Below are 22,872 nucleotides of genomic sequence, written 5' to 3' on the forward strand. Positions count from 1 at the left end.
GGAGATTGGGCTTGATAGGGCAAACATTTGACTAACGGGTTGACCAGGGCCGGCATGGCCAGAAGAGGCAGCGTCGGCGGGATCTGGGACTTGACATGGGACTTGACATGGGACCATATGTAGGTACCATACGGGCAGCCCACACGCACTGGCGGTGCATTGATTAATATTGGTTCGTTGGAGGTCTCCTGAGCCTCTGCTGCAATCGTGCTTTGTGCACACATCCATGCTGCTGGCTTCATAGAGCTTTCTGCTCTGTGCTGCGCGGCCTGCTGCATGAGGTTATCTAGATGCTGGTCTGCTCGTACATGCACAAGCAGTGCGACGTCGGGAAGAATTGTTCCAGCATTCCGTACCTTCCCTCTGTGACGTCGGCGTAGAACGTGACAAACAACAACATCGGCTGCGGAAGGATGAATATCCAAGGCGAGGGACCACGAAGCTTAATCACCTCAGACGCACGCAAAGAAAGAGAAAACCACGCGAGCGCAATACTTCCGATAGCCATGCGCGATACGCAGAAGCCGCCGCTTCCAAGGCCCATGTGGTTGTCTAGGATCATCCATGGTCACCGACTGCCACTGCATAGGTACTGCCTGCTGTCAGGGCTTCATCACGATGCCGGCGTAAAAGAAGGGTCTGACCCGGCTTCCTTCACGGCTCGACGATTCATCAACCGTTCTAGGAAACAGTGTCCTGAGCAAGCATTTAGGGCATAATTGTCATAGAGCAAATCCACTCTATGGAGCGAGACAGGCAGAACCCAGCAAGTACAAAGCTCTTGTACGCGGCAGCTTCAAAAAACCCCGGCACATGATGAAATAAGAAACCTTGATCCCGGTCTGATCATTGTCAGCCACGGCGAAGCCCACTCAAACACACCGTCTCTAGGGCTTGGTATTATACAAACACGACCGACTCAGGGTATATTTCGCTCGAAGAACAAACAAGTCCAGGGAATGTGGTCTGTTGGTGAGCAGTGCTGGACTCTTCTTTGCGGCTTTTCAATTAACCTCTTGGCCAGGCATATCGAGCAGCGCCCAGCCAAGATCCTCACTCATACTGCTGCTTGGCCATTGCATTGTCCGCTCTCGTATAAGGCTAGAGGATACGCCTGTGGAGCGGCCCGAACTAGCTAGCGCAATTCTCGCAAATGATGCAGATGAACAACGAATCATTTGCTTAGTTCTAGGTACGATTTATGCCCTCATGTACGAAGTGCCGCAGCTGATCATTAAAACCAAGCTAATAAACGGCGACCTGCAAAATAGGCTACTCTGTGGATGGGCCCAGCTTAAGACAAGGGCAGCACACGCTCAATCCAACCTTACCAAATTAATGATGCCAACATCCAATCTCAGGCATGAAACGAATGGAAACTCCAGACAAAGTAGTCCACGGAGATTTGGAGCCTCCCTAAGATGGCAGCTCTTTAGCAGCGTACGGAGCAGGTAGTACAAGTGCCAGTGGTATTGGAACCCTTTCGTACCTCCACCAGTAGTGCCCTTCTCCACGTTCTCAGCTACGAGCAAGTCGTATACGCTAAAACAGTGCTACAGGGGAGGGGATCCTAGCAAAGCAGCTCATTGGAAGTGCTACTACCTGCTGGGTACTGCTACTAGCACGTAGTAGTTGTACTTGCAACAAGAGAAATTGCAGCCACTATCTCGACGCCATCTTGACTATGCCGTACAGGTGTACAATACTATGCAGGCATCAACTTGCACACCCACTGATCATCGAATAAATCCGCTTATTATTCCGGAGCTGTTTGCTGATGATTGTTTGCTCGGATGAGATGTCCAGGATGAGCCTCTACGCAAGTCTTTGATATTACAACTTGATCTATGGACAAGCTGGCGTGGAAAGGTTACAAGCATGGGCTTATTGGAGAATATGAACCCTTGCCCAACGATGACATAGCAGCTATAGAGTCTATAGCGAGCGAACCCGGCATGACAGCATAGCAATTACGGAGTACTCGTCTATCGAATGAAATGCAAAGTACACGCCCGTTAGTGCTGCCTTTCAAGCTCAGTCCTGAAGGTAAGGCACGGGAGCGCGGGAGGACCGTCCACATTAACGAGGCCCGTGCCACTAGTCTATTCCTTCCTGAGGTAAATAACGGAGTACTAGCACTCGACCTTCTCATGGAGGCTCGAGGAACAGTGAAACGCGACGTGTTGGTAGTTCGGACGCTAGGCTAACAAGATGGTGTAAGTGTTTACTTCATACATTGCTCTATAGCGTTTATATCGCCTCACGTTTCGCTGACAGGTTATTTCAGAAAAAAACACATCTACATGACTCGGGTTCGTTTTGGAAACCCGCATAGTTAACAAACTCGCTTCTTCGCGGAGCCATTTCGGCAAAGTACCCTTGGTCTACACATAGGACTTCCCCAGCGCACTGAAGGTCATACATCAATGCTAACAAGTCTTTTTGCTATGCGGTGCGCCTAGGCGTTTATACTCCACTGCCAGCCGTCGTAGAGCGGCAGCTTTACCGCCACTCTGACTACGGCTTGGTAGACGAAACGAAGCAACCTTGCCTGTATATGGCACCAGTCTCTCTGCCATACCTCATCTAATATTCAAGCCATTCAACAGAGTATTCGGAGTGAATTTTTGTACAGCTCCTTCAGTATCTTATTCCATTTTTTCTGCTTTCGTATACAGGGAAGGCTGCGAAAATAGATGCGTCACGCAGGACCTGCACAAACCAAAACAATCACTCATACAATATGGTGGATTTAATGGTAGGCTAGTTACGTTATGACTTTCTTATAACCGGCATATCATTGACCCAACCTGAAGCTTTTCGATCCAAGACCATTGCTCTCATCAAGTTAAAAGCTTTAAAACCTCGGCATTTCGTCCTTATCCTCGCTCAAATTGGACAGGTATATATACCAGGGGCCTGTGGCGTCCGCGCCAAGAGCATAGCTTCCGCTTCAAGGCTCACTTCCAGTTGGCCAATGTCAACCCCTGCCGCTTGCTGCCGTGGAGGGTCCGTGCCCAAGCAAGAAATACTGACTAGTGGTAAACTACTACTGGTAGCAGCATGTACTTACAGCTAAGCTATTTCGCGGCCTAGCATAGAGTTGCTCCGCATAATGAAGCACGCTTCATGATGAGCGCGCTGAGAGGCGTTCGAGAATCCAACATCATGATACACAGCTGAGCCAAAGTACTTATTTGTTTTGTCTATATTTGACAGCGGTTTATCATCAGCATGCCATACGTGACCCGTATCAACTCCGTTTCGACCCCTACTTGTTAGCTGAGGTCAACATCAAGCATCTAAACGTTACGCGCCGTCTCCTTGTTCCATTTCCAACCGCAAGCCAATGCAAAATATCACCTGTAAGCACTCTTTATTATCCTATACCTCGTTTTGGAATCAAAATCTCATATTCCCTTTGCGGGACTGGTTGTCTAGCAGTACACACAATTGTATCCAATTAAAACCAAGTCTTTTATTAGATTGAAGACAGCGGCCAATCCCGACAAGATCTACGGATGTCCACTCCTCTCAGCACATTCAGGTGCCGACAATGTGGATCATGACTGGCTGCTGGTGATACATAATTTGGCCAATAACACTCTTCATAGGAGCCGTTTCCTTGAAAGAATGCAACCGCGTGACGCTCCCATAACAGGAAAACGCCCCGGAAGCCGGCCTTTGGTTCATCAGTTCCTTCATGGAGAAGCTGCCGAGCGATCCTCTGTGCAATAGTCTTGAGGCAACACGACATCACTACCATGTGGCAGATATCCCTCTTTTAATCCATGATAGGCGGCAACAGAGGAGCTATGCGGTAAGCGCTGTCAAGTTCCCGATTGTGTATAGTATTTTACCTGTTATATTCACGCGATGGATATGACATAGAGATCTGCCATTTACTCTCGCGCCTCTGCGTGCAATATCTCATCCACAAACATGGTTCTATGATGCGGCTCCGCGGCACACTACGCCGCCGCCGGAAGCACATGCAGTTTGCAAGAGTATGCACATCGGCAAGGGGGCATCGTCTCTCGCACTCCGGCTCTGCAATGTTATCTATCACATTATGTATCTCTGCCGGCCCCCCTCGCAAAGTTGAATTTGGTGGTTGTTGGCATGTACAAGTACCGCTCTGTACATACCTGTCAAGGCCTCGCAAATCAACATGGCAAGGCGTCCATGTATCCAACAAGGGCAGCAATCTTGTTAGTGTCATTCAGCGGCAGGGCAAACAGTGGTCTGTGCCCTGCGACTCTTGATATCCGACTCCGCTGCGGGCGAACTACTCCGTCCTCAGTACAGGTCGTAAAGACATGCATGAGCCATGCCGCCCACCGCGCACTCATCTTTGCTATACAATGCAGGACGCCACCGAAATCCTGCTTCCCGCGATGCCTGATTTACCTCAACCCTATACGAGTACTGCTACCACTGAGGATGCGATAAGTACCAGCCCTGCCACAAGACACGCAGGGCCTAGCTTTCTATGCACAGGTGGTCCCCCCCGGTGGTTTAGCCTCTTCATGTTCCGTTCCCCTAGGCATGGCTAAAGCTCTCCACTTATTAGCAAAGCGACTCGATTCCTATCTCAAGCCGGGTGCCGTACGCCTTATTAATCGCGGCTCGTCTGCTTTATGTGGCCAGGTTTGGTGTGTGGTGGCGCAGTTTGCTTCTTTGGCGGAGCGGTGCTGTGAGGATAGCTTCAGCATGTCTTTCTTATACTATGCCCGCTGCTGGCCCACTTACCATCCCAGGCAAAGGAACAGCCTTGGGGGTAGGCAAAAGCCCAGTAGCACATACTTCCGGCACTTGGCACCTGGTGGATCAGGAACACTGGAAGAAAAAATAAAGAGTTGATAATCATGGGGGAATAGGTCACCGCCAAACCAAAATAATGCGCCTCCCGTAATCAGGGCTCCACCCATCGCCCATCATTTTTGGGCTCTTCCTCGCCTGGGCGGCAAGAGAAGCTCTCTGAAAGGCTGGGCTGGAGACAAAGCAAGGTCCAATACAACTCCTTGGGGCGCCATGCAGCCAGCATCGGCCTATATCCAGCGAATCGTTTTCTTGCGTCGCCCATCCAAAGTAACCCTGCGGGCTTCCAATTAGCGTCCAGGTTGCAGGCCAAGCCAATTTATCATGATTTTGTATTTTCTGTATTCCTTTTTATTCAATCAGTTTCTCTCTGCCCACACCCCCTCCCTCCCCCTTCTCTCCGGGGTTTCTCTTCACGGTGTAGCTCTAAGAGTTGGGAAGGGGAGCTTCTCCGTCCACAGCCCCAAAGGGGGACTCTCGCCATCCCCACGTTTCTAGCTCCTTTCCCGTTTTTGCTGCGAAAAGGCGGCCGCAGATCGAGAGGCCCTCGGCTATGCAGGACCAAAGCATATCGGCCCCGGGTATTGGACCATGAACCACCAACTTTTATACTTTTCTGCGTTTTCTACTCGTATTTTAGCTGTTAAGCAAGGCGCTACAAGGGCTAGCCAGAAGTATATGATGAATCAAACTGCATATTGCGCCTCCGCAGGCTCCATATGCACAGCTATATGTGTACTTGATGGTTGGGAGAGGGAAATATTGCATACTTCTCATTTCTCATCAGTGTAGAGCGCACAATGTACTTTGAAGTACCAACTACAGCTCTTCCTTGCGGAAATAAGCCCGAGTACCCTGTCACCAAATCGTGTCCGCTAGTTCTCTTATTTGATCTTTTTTTTTCCCCTAAGTTCTGTTCTGTTTCGTCGCTGTAGCAGTTGCTGTTACATACACCAATCTACTCCATATGGTCCACCGGATTCCATTGCCGCCGATCCTCATCGTTTTATTCCCTCTTGCGACTTGCCGAGCAGCGAGTTTCTGCGCATTGACCGGAAACTAATAGTATTCTGCTCGTGCAATCTGCCGCGTCAATGCCGCCTCATAGTTGCCGCCCATCCCCTGTTTTTGTCCCGGTCTGTCGCCCAGCAGAAAACCTTCCTGAAATGGAAAATCATGTAGCATACTCCGTACCCTCGGCCGGGTTCTGAACGGAGATTCTACTTTGTTTAATATCAGAGCATTACAAGAAAAAAAAAAGCCAGGGGCTTTGGCTTTGCGGACAGGTAAGGAAGATAACCTCCTTGGTTTGCACGGGCACCGGAGGAGCGCTGGGCCTCACCCACCCACCTGATTGCCCACCGTAATGTTGGGCTCTGGGATATTAATCATCGCTTGATAATGGTCACTACGGGTTTGCTGTATTAGCATTTGCTTGTTCATTTCCAACCATGGCTCAAGATGACAGCGGAAAAAGAAAAAAAAGAAAAAAGGGAATGCGGCACGTGGCACGAAGCAAACTCATGTTTGTTTTCCCTCCGCGAGACCGGCTCCAAGGACTGATGGGACAGATTATGAATGAAGATATGAAACTTACCAACGTCTTCATCTTCCAGCTCATGTGCCAAACCAACTCTCTGTGGCTGATGTTTCACCGACTTGCCATAAACAACGGCTGACTTGAATTGTTCCACAATGCTACGATGAATGGCATTGCACTGAATGTTGTGTAACGCATATTAGTAAAGAGTAATGCGCAAAGCGGGTGGCGTTTGTCCATTTGCAAGGGGTTTCTGTTACTCACAAAATCTTCCACCGTGCATCTCGATGCTCTGAGGACAACAGGGGCTGAGTAGTCGGGCTGTCTACCCTTGGGCTTTGTGTACACTCGTTTCAGGCTCAGCTTCTCCCACATAGATTCCATGAGCTCGTCAATGTTCCATCCATGTTCTGAGCTAATAGGGACGGCGTTGGGGATTCGGTACAACAAATCCAGCTCTTCGATGCTGATTGAGTCAATCTTGTTGAGGCAGTAGACCACCGGGATGTAACTATTCGACAAGCATTAGCAACTCCTCGTCCACATGCCGGTGCTGCATAGCAGGTAGGAGGTTTCGTGGCGGCTCACCTTCGGCTCTTCGCCTCGATAACATCAATGAGATCATCAATGGTGGCATCGCATCGAATAGTAATGTCAGCCGAGTTGATACGGTACTCGCTCATGACGGCCTTAATCTCATCGTGGTCGATGTGTGTAAGGGGCTGAGTGCTCGTGATGTTTAGGCCACCCTTGTCCTTCTTCCTGAAGGTGATATTCGGAGGCTGTTTGTTAATTCGGATACCGAAGCCCTCCAATTCAGCTTCAATGACTCGTTTGTCCGACAGGGGCTTGTTGACGTCCAGCACGATGAATATCAAATGGCACGTCTTGGCAACAGCGATGACCTGGCGACCTCTTCCTCGACCATCCTTGGCTCCCTCGATAATTCCAGGCAAATCAATCATTTGCAAGGGGGCACCTGCAAGCATATGCAGTCAGTTCCTTAGTCCTTACGGCCAAACAAAAAGCAAAGAAAAAACGCCACCGTCGCCTAACGGCTCTAGTTTGGGTTCGTTTAAGCACGGCAACACACCATTATACATGACCTGGCCCGGCACGGACGTCAGGGTTGTGAATTCATATGCTGCGGCCTCGGAGTGCTGGCCGGTCAACCTGCTCATCAGCGTACTCTTGCCCACCGATGGGAAGCCGATGAAGCCAACACTGGCCACGCCCGTCCTGGCCACGTCGAATCCTGCGCCGCCACCGCCGCCGCTGCTGCTGGGGGTGAGCAGCTCGCGTTTCAGCTTGGCTAGTTTGGCCTTGAGCTGACCCAAGTGATACGATGTCGCTTTGTTCTTTTGAGTCTTGGCCATCTATGCGCAGGGGGGAGAGCAAAAAGCAAAAAAAAAACGTCAGGATCTCTGTTCTATTCGGTATCGAGCGCTCACGCCGGTCTTCGGAAAGAGCACATCGTCGCTGGGGGTTTCGGCTCGGGAAAACATACCTCGGCCTCGATCTCTTTGATCTATGATACCCAATGTCAGTCCAGCTGGTCAGAAAGATGCCCGAAAAACGACAGGCCATACCTTTTCCACGGTCGTCGACATGATGCCGGTGGTGCCCAACTATGCCACTAAAGTCTCCTCTATGGTCCCTTCTTCGGGTCTCTTCCTCGATACGCGACTTGCAATTTCGCAATGTCTCCGGCGTCGCTCTTTCGTTTTTTGTTGGGCGATGATGTGATGCAAAAGGCCAGCCAAAAGTCTGATCTGGTTATGCCAAACTTGTTTGTGTGTGGTGGTGGTGGCATGAATCTTTTGGGAGGATTTTGGTGGGGTAAATTTTTGGTTTGTGGCTCGCGGGTGGCCAATGATGTCAGCGCTTTTTCGGGACCAAACCGCTTCGGGAAAGAAGGCATTTTATCATGATAATGGAGTTCTCGAAGGCGAAGAGACGGCTGTTTTTTTTTTTTTTTCACGGCTTTAGGCATCAAGCACTTCTTAAGCCAATTAGTGTTTCTCATAGCCAATCTTGTTGGTTGTATAAGATTACGTGTAGTGTATATACATATACAGCTCCTCTTAGCATCATTGCCTTATACATACAGCCAGCATACAGCATGTAAAAAAGAGCTAAACCTTAGCTATATTTGAACACAAGGCTATCGTCATCCATGTATCTTCATTCCCAATCGTTTCCATCACGGGGGCACCAAATGAGAAGAGAGAGAGAGAGAGAGCGCGAGAGAGAGGCAAAGGGGGGGAAATGAAAAATGAAAACCGTGAAGAGCTGCTCTTCCCTTCTTGCTTTGCCGATGAAAACCTGACATGAAAAATAATAAGATGAAAAAAAAGGAAAAACGCCCTTCGTCGCACATACAAAAAAAGCTTTGCCTTTCCTTCCTTTCCATTTCTTCACCCTATGCCCTATCCAAAAAGAAAAAAAGAAAAGAGGACAATTCCTGTAGCAGCATTGAACCTAACGCACAAAAACAAGCAAATTGTCCAAATATACCCGAGGCATGCATACCATAGCACTCCGTCCAAGCTACATAAATAACAGAAAAGAGAAAAGAAAATGGCTTTTTCCCTCCAGTTCTGCTTATGCTATAAAAAAGAAATGTGTTGTAGAAGACACCCTGTCGTGTCAACCAAGATAAAGTTATCCACCTCCTGTTCTGGATGTCACCAAAAAAATCGTGTTTCGTATTGCATATTGCATTTGCATCAAAAAGGTGTGCGTAGGTTTGCGCTTGTGTACAAGGGAGCGCGCGGCGTTTCGTCCTTTTCCCCCCCCTCAACCGCCGAGTCTATAGACATGTACATGAAAGCCAAAAAATAAAGAGATAAGAAGGAAGAAATAGGGAGAAGAGGAGACGGTAAACCAGGAACCAAAGCAGAATGTGTCGTACAGATTTGTACAGCAGGAGTCGATTTCATGAATTCTTCTTTCTCTTCCAGACCAGTTTTTTGTTGTATTCATCAACTGGCTGATCCATTAATACCATTAATTTTATCACTCTCCACTGTCACCTCATCCTTGACCCTATCCGGGGTAGTATGTCCATTTGTACCGTTGACGTTCGGCCTGGCCCGTGGGATTGAGGTTGGGCTGATGGGAGAAGAATGGATTCCATTCGGGACTGGCGACGGGCTCTTTGTATCCTTGAGGAGATGTCCAAGACCTTGGTTCATGCAGATGACGTTGTAGTCGGTGTCATCGGGAAAAGCACGAACCAGTCCCCGTCGAGGAACTCGTACCTCCGGAAATGGGGTTGAGCTTGTTTGGGAAAGGGTTGGAAGCTCTTCCCCGACAAGGATCCCATTGACATAAAATTTGAATCGTGGAGCGAGACCATGATAGCGGCTCACATCTGGATCTCGCTTCCACTTCGCAAACGTCCTCCATCCTTTGGCCTGCTCTTCAGTTTCTAAGAGCTCACAGTACTCCACACCTAATTTGATGCCTCGTAGGTGTGGAATACTGGGTACGACATACATAAAGTCAGAGACCTGATAATCAGTTAGTAAGTATAGCCTTGGAGAAACAGAAGAGCATCTTCATATTGCAGCTTACCTTCACAAAGAACATGTCCATGGCCTGGAACTTCTCCCATGCCTCCTGTTTGAGCCGATCTCTATTGTCATGGCTCAGGCTGTGGGGTTGCTCATCGCCGTAGCATCCGGGCAGTTGCTCGCCGAGCTCCCAAAGCTTCTCAGAAAACAGAGTGTATCGACTCCATTCTGTCCTCCATAAACTAAACTTAGCAATCGGTGTAACGGGTACGCGTGACCAGGAAGAATCTATTGATGCGTTAGAATTAAAAGCATGATCATTAGGAAGGGGCGGGGGAAAAAAAAGTCATTTGACCTACACTTTGGGAGACTCAAGTCCTTTTCCCCCAGCAGCAGAGCAACGTGAGTGTTCAGCAGCCACTGTTCACGGCCCTCAGCAGTATTGTTCGCCTCAGGACGGATCGTGTCATATCGGGCACCGCGCATATACTTGAATTTCTCAGCAACGGCTGTGGTCTTGGGATTGGACGCAGTGCAGAGCCATCGCATCAACGGGGGCAGCTTCTCCAGTCGAACACGTTCTTGTTCTTCCCGAAGGCGTTCTTGCTCTTCGCGACGCTCCTGTTCTTCCCGTAGGCGGCGTTGTTCTGCTTCTCTGGCTGCCCGCTTTCGCTCCATTTCTTCACGTTCAGCGCGTTCCTGGCGTTCACGTTCAGCGCGTTCTTCTTGTTCGCGTTGCTGTCGGGCCTCCTCAGCTGCTTTGCGTTCGAGTTGTTCTTTGTGAAGTCGCTCTTCTTCTTCTCGTCGCTTCCGCTCTTCTTCTTCTTCCTCTTCCTTCCTCTTCTTCTCTTCCTCTCTCTTCTTCTCCTCTTCTCTCCTCTTCTCCTCCTCCTTCTTCTTCCTCTCTTTCTGTTCTTGCTTCCTCTTCTCTTCCTCTAAGCGGCGGGTTTCCTCTTCATGTCGACGAGCCGCAGCCTCTTCGGCCTCACGCCGTTCACGCTCTTGCTCACGGAGTTTATTATTACGCGCCTCTTCTTCTTCTCGTTTCTTCCGGAGCTCTCGATCCCGATCCCGCTCTTCCTGTTCCTTCCGTTTCTTGGTCTCTTCCTCGCGCTGACGGGTTTCTTCTGCATCTCGTTTCCTCTTCTCCTCAACTCTGGCGCGCCGTCGTTCATCTTCTTTGATAGCATCTTCTCTGTCCGACACCTCCTTCTTCTTGGGTGGTTCTTCCTCGTTTTCCCGAGCCTTTCGCTCACGAGGTTTCGGGTGCTCCTTGACTTGATGTGCATCCAGCATTTCGATGTCTTCGTCTTCTTGCTTGACTCGTATCGACTTTTCGCCAGAATTAATTCGGGTAGAGTCCTTTCGCTTAGGATCACGCTCATCGTGACTGCTCTTTGGCTCTTCCTCACGATTTTTTCGAGGTAGGAGGGACGAAGGCTTAGATGTATTATCTCGTGATATACTAGCTTTGCGAGGCTTTACTTCTTCAGAGACGGGTCGCCTTGGCAATCGTTTCTCCTGGCTGTCGCTCTCAAGTCTTCGGCGTTTTACAGGCGCATCATCCTTGTCAACGTCGCTTGGTCGATCAGGCGTGATGCTATTTCGATGTCGTTTGGTGACCCCGTCTCCAGATACCGATAGACGATCCCTCGATTCATCGCGCTTCAAGGCTTTGGTCCGGTCGTGATACTTCTCAGATAGCTTAGGCTTGTCTGCACCATCTTCATGCCTTGCTTCACTAGGGCTCGACGGCTCTTTCGCTCCAGATGACGTTGTAGAAGCCATGCTACCACGCTTCTGCCTTTCTCGCTCATCCCGTAGCTCGCCTTTAGATATCAGCTTTCTTCTCGGTTTAACGGTTTCTCCTTCCGAAGATACGCCAGTAGCATCCGATTCGGTTCGTTTCGGCTTGACTACCCCTTTACGAGCGGGAGGAGCTGGGGATGCCTCACGATCTGAGACATTCGAGGCCGTATGATCTTCTTTCCTTGGTCGTCCAGGACCTCTCTTTTGAGAGCTGTCATCGCCACCGCGGCCAGTGAAAGAATCAGACCTCTTCTTATCCCTTGGCGCCTCTGTCTTGATAGTTGGAGCCTTCTTGGGCTCTCGGGAAGGGCTAGCAGCGCTTCGTTTATGTGTCCGTGAGTCGTCTTTAGCCTCGTCTCTCTTGTTTCGCTTCTCTTCCCTTTCTCTCTCCCTCTCTCTCCGCCCAGGCGATTTCGCCCTGGCAGAGTCTTTGTGCGTTCGCTTGTACTCGTCGTATGCGTTCTTCAACATGTGTTCTTCTTCTTTCCAATTCGAACCTTGTCGACGACGGGCAATCTCGTAATATGTCTCTCCTTTAAATCTTTTTGTGGGATCAAAATTCTGTTGTTCCAAGAGCAGCTCGACAACTTTGATATTTTCCTGGCCAATAGCCGCGAGCATTGGTGTTGCAAATTCTGGCTGTAAAGACCTGACAGGAGCGGGGTCCGCACTGGCACCACCGAGGCCCAACAAAAGTTGAATTACCAGGTCATGGCCTCCTCTTGCTGCGGCTACCATGGATTCGGGGTCATCAAACCCCTCCTTGACCTGCAGGATGCGAGCTACCGTCTCTTCGTCACCACGGCCAGCAGCCTGCCGCAAGGTTTTGTCGTCCAAGGGCATGTAGAGCAAATCATTCCTCGTCTTGGTGGAGCGAACAGTTCCTGTCCGGCGCCCTGTCGTCATTGGTGCGGCTGGAGAACGACGGGGGCTTTCAAGTGCATGAGAGTCTCGCTGGTCGTGATAATCGTGGGAGTGACGGTCTTCAGAAGTGCGTCGCCGTTCACCCTGCCGCTTTTTAGCTGCCACGAGCAGTGCGCGAATTTCGTCGCCATTTTCAGTGTCTTCCGTAACTCTATCAATAGGCTCTTCGCCATTTACGTTAGCTTTGCGGGGGTTAACGCCAGCTTCTAGGAGAAGTTTAACGACGCCAACGTGGCCGTTATCAACAGCGTCTAGTAAGGGGGTGTCTTTATCGTAGTTGACACAGTCCATATTGCAGCCGGCATCGATAAGAAGCTTGACGATATCCTCGCAACCGTTAATCGCGGCGATTTGTAGAGGCGTGTTCCCGGCATAGTCCGCCACGTTCAAGTCCTCAGGACGATCGGTAAGTCTCCTCTTGGCGCTCTCGTATTCCCCACGTGCACAAGCTCGAGCTAGTAAGGTTTGGCCGTGTGCATCTAGGTGTTTCTTGTGAGGTGCCATTTTCACGGGCGAGGCGTGAGATTCAGGCACGGCCGGAGTAGCAAGACCTCGTAGCTTGGAGCTGCGGGGATGAGGGCTCCCGCTAGCCGAGGATTCGTCAGAATGGTAATCTGCAGAATAAAGGGGTGGCGGTAAACGCTTCTTCTTAATGCTGCTAGAAAGATGATGGGCAGGTAACTGTGTGGAGACACTTCTACGGTGTTGTCGAGGGTGAGGGGAAATGGAGCGTGTCCGGGTCCGGGATTCATGCTGAGACTGCTTCGATTTGGATTCCTTGGGGGTGCGGCCGTTGTCGAGGCTGACGCTTGTGGTTCGCTGGCGGCGAGCCTTCCGCTGATCACCTTCGTCGTCGGACTCCGCCTTGGGGGCCTTTCGCTTGTGAGGCACCAGACGCTCTCCAGACTTGAGCTTATCGCGCAGAGACGATGAAACGGGCTTGGAGGAGGCGTGAATGCCTTCAGAGTCTGAGGGTGAGGCGGCGGCCACGGCGTCAGATCGCCGGCGGCGGTGAGGTGGAAGCGGATGCTGTTGACGCTGGTGGTTCTGATTGTGGGGAGGCGAAGTTGGTGCAGAACTCAGGCCGCTCGAGGCGCCGTCCTTGCTGCGAGGTTGGCGGTCCTTGTCGACAGGGCCCGGAAGCCGTTTTTTGACGCCTTCGACGGATCGGCCGCCAGCTGCGTTCTTGTCGCCCTGGTTACTGGCAGCCGCCGGCTGGCCGTTGCCTCTGGCCGAGTCGGCGTCGCTCTCGCTCCTGTCCTCCTGCCTCACCTTTCGAACCTTGGAGGGCGAATGGCCATCCTTGCCCGGCAGAACAATCGTCTCGGCGTCTGAGTCGCGGTCGGCACCAGGTGCATCGTCGTGTCGGGCAGCCGTGGAGGACGACAGAGACGACGACTCCCGCGTCTTGAGCCTGGACGGCGACGATGGCCTCACAGAAGGGTGCTGCTTCGGATCTGTGTCAGAGCCAGAGCCTCGGCGTGGGCGCTCGTGTTTGTTTTGCTGCTGCTGAGGGGGAGGGCCAGCATGCTTGGGCGTGTCGGACTCGGCAGCATTCTGCGCGTCCATGACATTTATCTTCGAGAATTGCCGGTGGCTACCACCATCATGGAGATGAAAGGAGTTTCGGCAGCGTGGACGCCGAAGGAGAGGCCGATTGATCTGGTCACGTCGACCGCCACGTCAGAGCTGCTGGCAATAGCCACCTGCGGAGATGGATCAGATGGAATGGGGGCAGAGGGCCTAGCAGCCGGGGATTTTAGGCACGACAGCACCGGTAACAGATGTAGCAAGCCGTTATGGGTGGTCCAAGCCGGCACGGATGTGGTCGCCTGGAGAGAAAATAAAATAAGATGACGGGGAAGAAAACAGGATTAGAGCCGCTACGAGGGGGCTGGTGGGCATGCGGCGATGGCAAGTGGCGGGAGACGAATCGATGCTTTTTTTTCCTCGGTCGGGTGTCGAGAGTGCAAAAAGAACTAGAAGTTCAATGATGAATCGATGAAGCGTGTTCACCGTAGCGCAGCTCAGGGCACGGAGTACGGAGAGCTGTTAGCGGACTTGGGAGCTGGGAAAATAGTTGGAAACTGCCGGGGCTGGGAGCTGGGGGGCCACAAGTACACGGCATGTACTAGTACGGCCAGTGTGCCTTGGTACGGATACAGAGGATGGACCACAGGTTACAGGTGCGAAGTAAGACAGCGTGCAATAGCGGCCTCTGGAGCTAGCGCTAGTGCTGGGTGCTTGACCTGGTGCTGGTGCTCTCGTACGAGGCGGTACGTACCCACAGCGTCAGTGGCCGCGGAAGAGTACTTGCGAGTACCGGGCCAGAGGAGAGCAGCGCAGGCTAGAGCTATGGACGACAGGTGCTAATAGCAGATGGTGCCGGGCTAGCGAGGTGGAAGTGGACAGCGCAGCACATTGCGCAGCACGGCACGGCAAAGCAGCGGCAGAGGCAACAGAGCAGCCAAGCACCAGCAAAAGAGGAAGCGCAAAGAGGCAAAAAAGCAAAAGGCAAAAGCGCAGCGACCATGGGGCTGGGTCTGAAGACGGGGATGCAATTCGAAACTCAACCGCATGCTGCCGCCCGCCTGATTGGCCCTGGCCGCCAGCCGCTCCAGCCGGCGCAGCGCCATCGCGGTGCAGTTGTGCGGCCGAAACAGCGGACCTCCAGCCTAAACAAACCCTGTCGAGCCCTGTTTAGCCCTGCCATCCCGCGTTGCCACCCTCCAATAGGCCCCCCGAAGGACTCCAAAAGGCCCTCCCAGGCCGCGGTGGTGCAGCAGCCCCCGCCGCCCACCAATCACCGCTGCAGGCGGCGCCGGCAGTGCTCGAGCGCACCTCGGGTTTCCTGGGCTTGAAATACGGGTGCCGTCGCCTCGTTTCTGCGAGCGCGCGACGAGGAAGAATAAAAAGGGAAGAGTCAGGACAGACAAAAGCCAGCGAGAGCGTCCTTGCCCTTGCCTTTGCCCTCGGGGAGAGGCCCCGACGTGCTGGCGCCGGCATTTAGCATTTGGCTCGTGCAGCATGCCATGCTGAGCTTGACCTGCGCTGCGCTCTTTTTTCCACCCTTCTGCTGTACGACCTGCAGCCAGCACAGCATGTGAGGGTCGAGTCTGACTGCCGGAGGCGGCTCAACGCAACGCCCCCCCGAAGCAAATGCGCTCGCTGCAGGCCGATAACAACACAGCAGTCCCAGCACTCGGCTAACCCTAAACGGACGGCCTTTTCTGCGGCGAGGAGGCAACAAGAACGCTGCAACCCCCTAGCTGGATACGGCTATTCGCTGGGCCATCACCCCATTATCCCCCTCTTGCTTGCGGCCATTCGACGACAAACCAACCATCCGCACTCGCTGCTCTGATCCGGACGGGGTGGCTCACGCGTTGGACCAGTCAGACCGTGGCGTAGCTCGACGCCGTCTCTTGTCCACGATACGATCTCCGGTTGCCTGGAATCCTGATCATGGCGACTGCAGGCACCGGCGACGCACGGCTGCCTTCGTCTCTCGAGGCAGCTAAAATCACGTCGCTGCCGCCAACGTCCTACTATGTGCCCAACTTCATCAGCGAGGAAGAGGAGCGCATGATCCTCGATAAAGTGCGTCTGCCAACGTGACTTGTGCCATCGAATCCTGCTCTTGACCTGCTGCGGCCTGGCTGATAACGAACCCCCGTTCACTCCAGATTGCTGCGGCTCCTCGGCCACGATGGAAGCAGCTCACACATCGACGCCTACAGACTTGGCCATCGGATCTCGTTCAAGACAGGCTGCTGGACGCACCACTGCCTCCCTGGCTCGAAACGCCCGTGGTGTCGCGGCTGTTATCCCTCCCGCTCTCCGATGACGACGACGGCAATGCTGTGAGACACATATTCGCCGATAGCCCCCATCAGCGCCCGAACCATGTCCTCATCAACGAATATCCTCCCGGCATTGGCATCATGCCGCATAAGTTAAGTGTTATGATTTAGTAGATGGAATCCCTCCCAGCTTCGAAATGCTCATCCACCCTAGGATGGCGCTGCGTATTGGCCCGTTGTGTGCACCGTCAGCCTGGGCGCCAGCATCTGTCTGAACCTGTACCGCAGCAAAGAGGACGGCGCCCTTGATCCCGAACCTGCTTGGCGAATTATCCAAGAACCTCGTAGTCTTCTTATCACTACAGCGACTCTATATACAGACTATCTGCATGGAATATCCGGTATTAAGGAAGACCTAGACCTATCCGCCGATACGATTGTAAATTGGCCGTTGCTTCGAGAACCCGAGGCGTTTGCCAGCGGCCAAAGCGTGAGACAAACCCGCACTAGTCTCACATACCGAGATGTCCTCAAAGTTTCCAAGGTTGGAAACAGATTGGGTCTGTTCAACAAGCGATGAAAGCGCGTTTAGAGCTTCAGGAGCAACGTAGTCTAGAATACAAACGGAATCATGGCCCATTTTCCAACCAGCTTGTCCGCCCCGAACTTTTCAGCATACCATTTTTTCGTGCCATATGCTGTCGCACCGAGATTCGACACGACGAACAACAATATGTACAAGATCGATCTATTAAAGAGGGCTCCTCGGGGCGCCGCAGCGACGGCAAGGCCCACGTAAACCAGGCATTCGAACGTGTAGTGGGGGGAAACGAGGTACTTAAACCAGCCCTCACTTGGGAGCGTGTATTTCTTGAGGCTCGCCAGATACCTGTGGCAGTTATTTTGCTGAGCACCTGCAAAGCCGAAGATTGCGGCCCCGATTATGATTTGTGGTGTAAAATGAATTGGCTGCGGCGACACCCACGATTTGAGGATTGCTCCTGTGAATTACCGTCAGTCTTATTCCCAATAACGAAATAAGCCCACCGCGAAATGTGGCCAAGACGCGAGACCAACCTGATCCTTGTATCCAGACGCTGATGCCCACGGCTGTGTAATAGGCCACTCCAAGAGCCCAATGAAATGCCGACATGGGAGATGATCCGGGTTTTGAGACAAAAAGACACTCGGACAGTCTTCTCGCTCCTTGGCAGCTCATCAGAAGCCAAGTCACCAGCGTGGCGCTCAGCTCGACCTCGGGAGAATGGCTCCCCACTGCAGATCGATGCTGCATCTCAGCCATGGCCCGCATGATGCTGCCCTTGGATATATATTGCCAGCCCCAGAAAATTGACCATGACACAGATACTATGTAGAAGTGTATGAACCACGAGTGAGGCACCTGGGCATAGCTTGTCAGGACCAGAAGAGAATCTGCCTTTGCCTCAGCCTTCTGCCCGGAAGCTTGGCTATTTGGCCCATGCTGGGTATGCGCCGGCCGCCTAGCACCGTATGCGAAAAAGGCCTTGCGAGCGTTGTCCGGGAGAACTTGCATCGAGAACAAAATCGCGGTGCTGACCACGAAGAAGGCTTGGCACCATTCTGCTGGCGTCGTGCTGGCCATCTTGGTCACTTTTGGCTACTTTCCTAGATATAGAAATCGACGTTTAGCTGCTGGACGAGAAGATGAGGGCAGGGGATACCAACGGGAAGGGAGATGCAGAGAGATAAGGCTACCTTCTGGCTCAGTTTTCGGCCGCACGTATGCACATGGCGGAGCAAGCAGCACTGAGCAATTCAGTCACAGCCGACAGCTACTATCAACGTGCCCCGCAAGTTGCACATGACAGACCCCTCTTTGAACGAGGAACGAAGTACGAAGCTCACCTGAATCAAACCTTCAAGCCGCAGCGGCCGGCCGCGCACTAAGACTAAGGGGAGCGCCGGCGCTTTGCCGCTGTGGGGTCTAGGGGGCTGCTTAGCTGCCTTGATTCCGCGTCTGTGCCAGTAGTCTTGCGGTCAGTATGCATGCATGAATTCTAATCCATTGTGTCGTTCAAAAAAGGCGTGGCGTGGCTGCAGTCGAATGGCCATCATATGAGACGAATACGTAGAAGCGACCCTATGCCAGGGGTTGGTGTAACGGCACGGCAATGGCAGACTTGACATTGGCTGAAGTGCCGGCAGTCGGAAGAGGAGGTGGAGACGTTCATGTGCCTGACAACCTGTGGCCACCTGTCATGCGCAAAGTCCAATGCGTATAAATGTGTATTTCGACTAGACTACTAAGGTATCGGCGCTGCCAAGGCACCTGAACCCGGATCCTGTACCGTGGAAAATGCAGATACCTTCCTAGGTGCTTTTTTTCTCCCTCGAATTTCAACTCTTCTACCTCTGGGTGGTCTAGTTGGTTCATGGCGTTCGACTGTAATGGATAACATCTCATCGAAAAGTCGGCGGTTCGATTCCGTCCCCGGAGAGTTCATTCTTCCGGAGAAGAGTTACTTTTTTTTTTTTTTTTCTCCCCCTTATGTCTTGAACAAACAAATGAATGTTCTGTCGATGTTCTGCTTGAATAGTGGTTGGCACGACGTTCATTAGATAGGCTGATTGATGGCGCGTCGTAGAGAACGATGTGTAACACAACCGTAGAGTTCTCTGCCCTCCTTACTGTAGAAGACTCAATACAAATGCTGATTTACAAGCCCTTGAAATTGATTTGACACGACTCCGAGATGGCAGTGGTGATCTACAGCTCCTGTGATATACCAGTACTACTAGGTACTTGCCCATGAAAAAGTATAAAAAGTATCAAGTAGCAGTGTTCAGAGTTTCAACAAAGCTTTTTGTGCTTGCCTACTGAGTAAGATCAAGGCTCGGTTAGAGAGTCTCAATCCAATAGCACAAAGTTTAAGATATCAGGCCTACAGTTGTTCAACTACAGAGCCATTCCAATGAACATTATATCCTCTTAGCAGTGCTTAAGTACTAATCTAGGTGTTTTTGACTATCACGGCTAGCATCCGCTTGGTACGACCACCTTAACCAAGTATACGAATTGCACCGGTGTCGGTTTATACGAGAACAAACGTCTCAAAGGAACCTTGGTGCCTTGCGCACTTGACAAAAGCAAGTTTTTCTTAATCACGTGGGACAAAATGTTCAAAACCAACTCCATCATGTTGGGCAACATCATCGTTTCCTTGGTTGCTGCTATGCGTTGCTCCTACCCGAAGAGATGTTGGAGCTGCTGCCAATCTCATACAATTTCAATCTCAACGAAAAAGCAGCAATGTTTAACTTTAACAAAATCTTTATTCATTTCACTCCATCAGGCAAATTTCTATATACTATATCCAATGTCCAGAATCTGGATCCCTTTATTTCCCAATATCCCACATCGCCAGTTCCCATATCTGCCATGCCATGCCAGGCTTTTACTCAAAGAATGCGCCCTTAGCAGCCCCAGGTCTTGCACTGCTGCTTGGGGTTGACATTCTTGTTAACAGCCAAGCAGTCTTGGTACTGGGCCTGACATTTCTTGGCCGCGTTAGAAGGAGAGTTGTCGCCGAAGCCCCAGTTCTGCGTGAACTGGCTAATGCTGAGCGCACGCTTGGCTCCCTCGCTGCGCTTCCATCGGAAGCCGGAGCCATCTTGGCAGCCCTTCTGGTAGACATTTGTGCATTGCGTGTACTGCTCTTTGCATGCATCAGAACAAGCATTGCCGCAGCCTGAGGGAGGGTACGAGGGGCAATTCCAGCTCTTCTGGTTGATGTACAGCTTGAAGGGGTTGTTGCGCCAATCGCTGTAGATGTCATTGCAGCTGACAATGGGTAGGGAGATGCCACCGACGGGGTTTCCTGGGCCATAACCGTACTTGGAGTTGGAAGGCTGCGTGCAGATGTTGGTTGGAGGAGGAGGGCAGTGGCTGGGTTTTGTCGAGGTAGCCGGAGGCTTGGTTGTCGTGGTTGGAGGGCATGGAATGACGGTGGTGGACGTCTTGGGAGGACTGCCGCCCTGGCCGGGGTTGTGGTTCCAGCAATCGCCCTTGGAGCATTTTCCGAACAAACAGGTCGAGCTGCAGTACTGCTGAATGCCGCTGCACCACTGGCCAAAGTTGAAGCATTGAAGAGCGCCGGGGAAGCCAGCCTGGGCGAAGCAAGAGGCAACACCAGCGGCGCAGGTAGAGTAGGCCTTCAAGCAGTCCTTCTCGTTGCTCCAGTCGGGTAGAGGAGGGAAACACCAGTCACCACACTTATACTCGCAGGAAGGTGGAGTGGTAACGGTGACCGTACACAGAGAACTGGTAGTCGTGGTGCTAGTACTCTTGGAGGTTGTTGTGCACTTGGTTGTAGTAGGGGGGGGCGGCGGTGGGGTGGTACTCGTGGACGTCGTTTCGCACGGGTTGGTGGTGGAGGTAGGTGGTGGAGGAGGCAGTGATGTTGTCGAGACTGAAGTCGTTGTGCACGGGGTGGTGGTGGAGGTAGGTGGTGGAGGAGGCAGCGATGTTGTTGAGACTGAAGTGGTCGTGCTGCTGCTAGAGGGAGGAACCCAGCCACATGGCTCCAAAGACTCGAGATCCGTGGCGATGTACAGATTCAAGAGGCCACTTCCGCCGCAGGTCTCTGAGGAGTTGCCCTTGCAGGGGAAATTACACTGAGAGTCATCCACCTTTGTGGTGCTGTTTGCAAGAACGTTACCACACCAGCATTCGCCTCCAAACTCGGTACCGGCTAAGGGGAAGCCTTCTGCCTCACAGGCAGTCAAGCAAGATTCGGTGGTGAAGGTGGATGAATCAACATCCGCCGACCAGGAAAGGGCACGGCCCTGTTGCGAGTTGTCCGAATAGCAGCCAGCAGCCTTGTAATCGCCGATGGTGACCTGCTTAGTAGGGAATGTTGGATCTTGCCAGACGGAGAGGAGGTTGTTTCCTCCACATGTCTCGGATTTGTTGCCGGTGCAAGGGAAGCTGCACTGAGACTCATCTACTTGGGGCCCGTCAACAGTGCCACCACAGAAGCAAACACCATAGTACTCGAGGCCAGCATAACGGAAGCCATTGCCTATTAAAAAAAGCAGATTGTTAGCTCATGAAAGTTTAACAAACAGCAGTCATCTAGTTTACGAACCTTTGCAGTCGGCAACACACTCTTCAACAGTCATATTGTCAGAAGACAAAGTCGAGCGGAAGATGAGAGCATTGGGGTTACCAGGGCCGCCATCTTGAAAGCAGCCGGAGTAGACAAATGGTTGAAATTTATCCAAGCAAGGAGGCAACTCCACGTTCCAGGCTTGCGTGGATGCCACAAACGAGAGCGTGGCAACCGCGGCCACGAGGGACCGGGAGACAGACATTTCAATGGCGATGATTTCTAGGAAGGCCCGAGACACAGAAGATTGGCGTGAGCTGAGCAATACTTGTCTAGGAGCTCGAGTTACTCAGGTTGGTGGTGGCAAACGAGGAATCTCAGCAATCCAGGTCGGGAATCGGAGCTTTATATACACCTCGTCAAAGGATCTATCTGCTATTGATACAACATACAGCACGATAGCCGGCCTCCACATATTCCAGACTATACCCGCTCACCATCTACGGCATTCGACTTGGGCCTTGGGGGTCTAACTTTCCAAAGATCACCAGATCGGGCTGAGGTATACCCCTGCAGCTTCCTAACCCTTGTTCCCGAGAGAAAAGCGCCATGCCGTTAGTCTATGTCGGCCATGTCAACCAAATTCCCTGACTAAAACTAATAAGCAGTGGCGGACAGGAGAAAATAGAGACAGGCAGCAATGTAAACACCTACCTAGAGGTTTGTTGCCAAGCCAGTGCCGATGTCCGTCCAGCCGCTTTGTACTCCATACTACTAGCACTAATAGTAGCAGCTGGCCTGTAAGGGGAGAATAGCGGTAATGCATGGACAGACCAAGAAATTCTGTCATACCCATTGGGTCAAGACAGGAGGAGTCATATTCGCAGGATTGTTGAATAGAGACGACTGATGGCAGCTCTACTCAGCCAAAAGCAAGTGGGAACACCACCAACACCCAAAGTTGGATATGCCTGTATACGTTAAGCTGTATTAACTGTGTAAACATGGCATATATAAGATTCGCTGAGCTATTACAGGACTCGATACTACATTACTCCGCTCATAAGTATGGGCCAGAAGCGTGGAGACTGTCTATTAATCGAGTAATATCTAAAAACCTTACCGGTAGCTATTCCTAGATGAGGGTAAGTACCTCATGGTTATCTAGTTCTCATGGAGCCTAGCAGCTAAACAGTGCTTATAGGTAGCAACATTAGCTTGTTACTACTTAGTGACGAGCTACGCTGATACCCGAAGCAATGCAATTATGCCAAGCATTATTAGCGAAGCGATCTTGGAAAAGGCGCTCAAAACTTCGTGATACAAGGCCTTGACAGAAGGATATTGAGTAATGCTAAGGCATAAAG

The 22,872-nt window shown here is 51.7% G+C and overlaps 9 protein-coding genes and 1 non-coding gene across 11 annotated transcripts; 5 read left to right on the forward strand and 5 right to left on the reverse strand.

The window, feature by feature from the left end:
• Positions 1–413: 413 nt before the first annotated feature.
• Positions 414–719, forward strand: TrAFT101_004077 (uncharacterized protein; the record flags this gene model as incomplete). The annotated part of the gene is made up of 1 exon (XM_024903018.2): positions 414–719. The coding sequence occupies one exon, from the start codon at positions 414–416 to the stop codon at positions 717–719; it is 306 nt and encodes a 101-aa protein (XP_024766144.1).
• Positions 720–959: 240 nt separating this feature from the next.
• TrAFT101_004078 (uncharacterized protein) lies at positions 960–1,339 on the forward strand (the record flags this gene model as incomplete). Its single annotated transcript, XM_024909252.1, has 3 exons — positions 960–972; positions 1,025–1,192; positions 1,272–1,339. 3 exons carry the CDS (start codon positions 960–962, stop codon positions 1,337–1,339), a joined length of 249 nt encoding a protein of 82 aa, XP_024766143.1.
• A 1,404-nt stretch (positions 1,340–2,743) lies between these two features.
• TrAFT101_004079 (uncharacterized protein) lies at positions 2,744–3,959 on the forward strand (the record flags this gene model as incomplete). The annotated part of the gene is made up of 4 exons (XM_066127062.1): positions 2,744–2,758; positions 2,817–2,847; positions 3,283–3,365; positions 3,442–3,959. 4 exons carry the CDS (start codon positions 2,744–2,746, stop codon positions 3,736–3,738), a joined length of 426 nt encoding a protein of 141 aa, XP_065983170.1. The 3' UTR covers positions 3,739–3,959.
• Positions 3,960–5,581: 1,622 nt separating this feature from the next.
• On the reverse strand, positions 5,582–8,165 carry RBG1 (GTP-binding protein rbg1). Of its 2 annotated transcripts, none has more exons than XM_066127063.1 (5): positions 7,951–8,165; positions 7,455–7,889; positions 6,950–7,340; positions 6,626–6,872; positions 5,582–6,539 (listed from the first exon to the last, which is right to left on the reverse strand). In XM_066127063.1, the coding sequence occupies exons 2-5, from the start codon at positions 7,735–7,737 to the stop codon at positions 6,261–6,263; spliced, it is 1,200 nt and encodes a 399-aa protein (XP_065983171.1). In that variant the 5' UTR covers positions 7,738–7,889; positions 7,951–8,165; the 3' UTR covers positions 5,582–6,260. The 2 variants fall into 2 exon arrangements, with proteins under 2 accessions (XP_065983171.1, XP_024766141.2); XM_024898800.2 differs by having other exon boundaries at positions 5,582–6,229; positions 6,419–6,539; positions 7,455–7,973.
• TrAFT101_004081 (uncharacterized protein) lies at positions 8,010–8,387 on the reverse strand (the record flags this gene model as incomplete). The annotated part of the gene is made up of 1 exon (XM_066127064.1): positions 8,010–8,387. One exon carries the CDS (start codon positions 8,385–8,387, stop codon positions 8,010–8,012), a length of 378 nt encoding a protein of 125 aa, XP_065983172.1.
• A 958-nt stretch (positions 8,388–9,345) lies between these two features.
• Positions 9,346–14,181, reverse strand: TrAFT101_004082 (uncharacterized protein; the record flags this gene model as incomplete). Its single annotated transcript, XM_066127065.1, has 3 exons — positions 9,346–9,876; positions 9,941–10,167; positions 10,239–14,181. The coding sequence occupies 3 exons, from the start codon at positions 14,179–14,181 to the stop codon at positions 9,346–9,348; spliced, it is 4,701 nt and encodes a 1,566-aa protein (XP_065983173.1).
• Positions 14,182–16,077: 1,896 nt separating this feature from the next.
• On the forward strand, positions 16,078–16,586 carry TrAFT101_004083 (uncharacterized protein; the record flags this gene model as incomplete). Its single annotated transcript, XM_024910864.2, has 2 exons — positions 16,078–16,212; positions 16,299–16,586. 2 exons carry the CDS (start codon positions 16,078–16,080, stop codon positions 16,584–16,586), a joined length of 423 nt encoding a protein of 140 aa, XP_024766140.2.
• Positions 16,587–16,657: 71 nt separating this feature from the next.
• On the reverse strand, positions 16,658–18,686 carry TrAFT101_004084 (uncharacterized protein). Its single transcript, XM_066127066.1, has 3 exons — positions 18,123–18,686; positions 17,493–18,062; positions 16,658–17,416 (listed from the first exon to the last, which is right to left on the reverse strand). Exons 2-3 carry the CDS (start codon positions 18,037–18,039, stop codon positions 17,028–17,030), a joined length of 936 nt encoding a protein of 311 aa, XP_065983174.1. The 5' UTR covers positions 18,040–18,062; positions 18,123–18,686; the 3' UTR covers positions 16,658–17,027.
• Positions 18,687–18,807: 121 nt separating this feature from the next.
• Positions 18,808–18,895, forward strand: TrAFT101_004085. The gene has a single exon. It is a non-coding gene; the product is annotated as a tRNA-Tyr (tRNA).
• Positions 18,896–19,598: 703 nt separating this feature from the next.
• Positions 19,599–22,462, reverse strand: TrAFT101_004086 (uncharacterized protein). Its single transcript, XM_024903020.2, has 3 exons — positions 22,220–22,462; positions 21,545–22,125; positions 19,599–21,478 (listed from the first exon to the last, which is right to left on the reverse strand). The coding sequence occupies exons 2-3, from the start codon at positions 21,768–21,770 to the stop codon at positions 19,872–19,874; spliced, it is 1,833 nt and encodes a 610-aa protein (XP_024766138.1). The 5' UTR covers positions 21,771–22,125; positions 22,220–22,462; the 3' UTR covers positions 19,599–19,871.
• Positions 22,463–22,872: the final 410 nt, after the last annotated feature.

Source organism: Trichoderma asperellum, chromosome 2, assembly GCF_020647865.1.
Source record: "Trichoderma asperellum chromosome 2, complete sequence".
NCBI lineage: Eukaryota > Fungi > Ascomycota > Sordariomycetes > Hypocreales > Hypocreaceae > Trichoderma > Trichoderma asperellum.

Bases quoted from the DNA above. Each gene is read 5' to 3' on its own strand.
- RBG1 (XM_066127063.1), bottom strand. From the start codon at position 7,737: ATGGCCAAGACTCAAAAGAACAAAGCGACATCGTATCACTTGGGTCAG. The intron at 7,341-7,454 runs GTGTGTTGCCGT...ATATGCTTGCAG, and splicing joins GGGCCAGGTCATGTATAATG to GTGCCCCCTTGCAAATGATT. The intron at 6,873-6,949 runs GTGAGCCGCCAC...CTTGTCGAATAG, and splicing joins ATCGAGGCGAAGAGCCGAAG to TTACATCCCGGTGGTCTACT.
- TrAFT101_004084 (XM_066127066.1), bottom strand. From the start codon at position 18,039: ATGGCCAGCACGACGCCAGCAGAATGGTGCCAAGCCTTCTTCGTGGTC. The intron at 17,417-17,492 runs GTTGGTCTCGCG...GGTAATTCACAG, and splicing joins CGTCTGGATACAAGGATCAG to GAGCAATCCTCAAATCGTGG.
- TrAFT101_004086 (XM_024903020.2), bottom strand. From the start codon at position 21,770: ATGTCTGTCTCCCGGTCCCTCGTGGCCGCGGTTGCCACGCTCTCGTTT. The intron at 21,479-21,544 runs GTTCGTAAACTA...TTTTTTTAATAG, and splicing joins GTGTGTTGCCGACTGCAAAG to GCAATGGCTTCCGTTATGCT.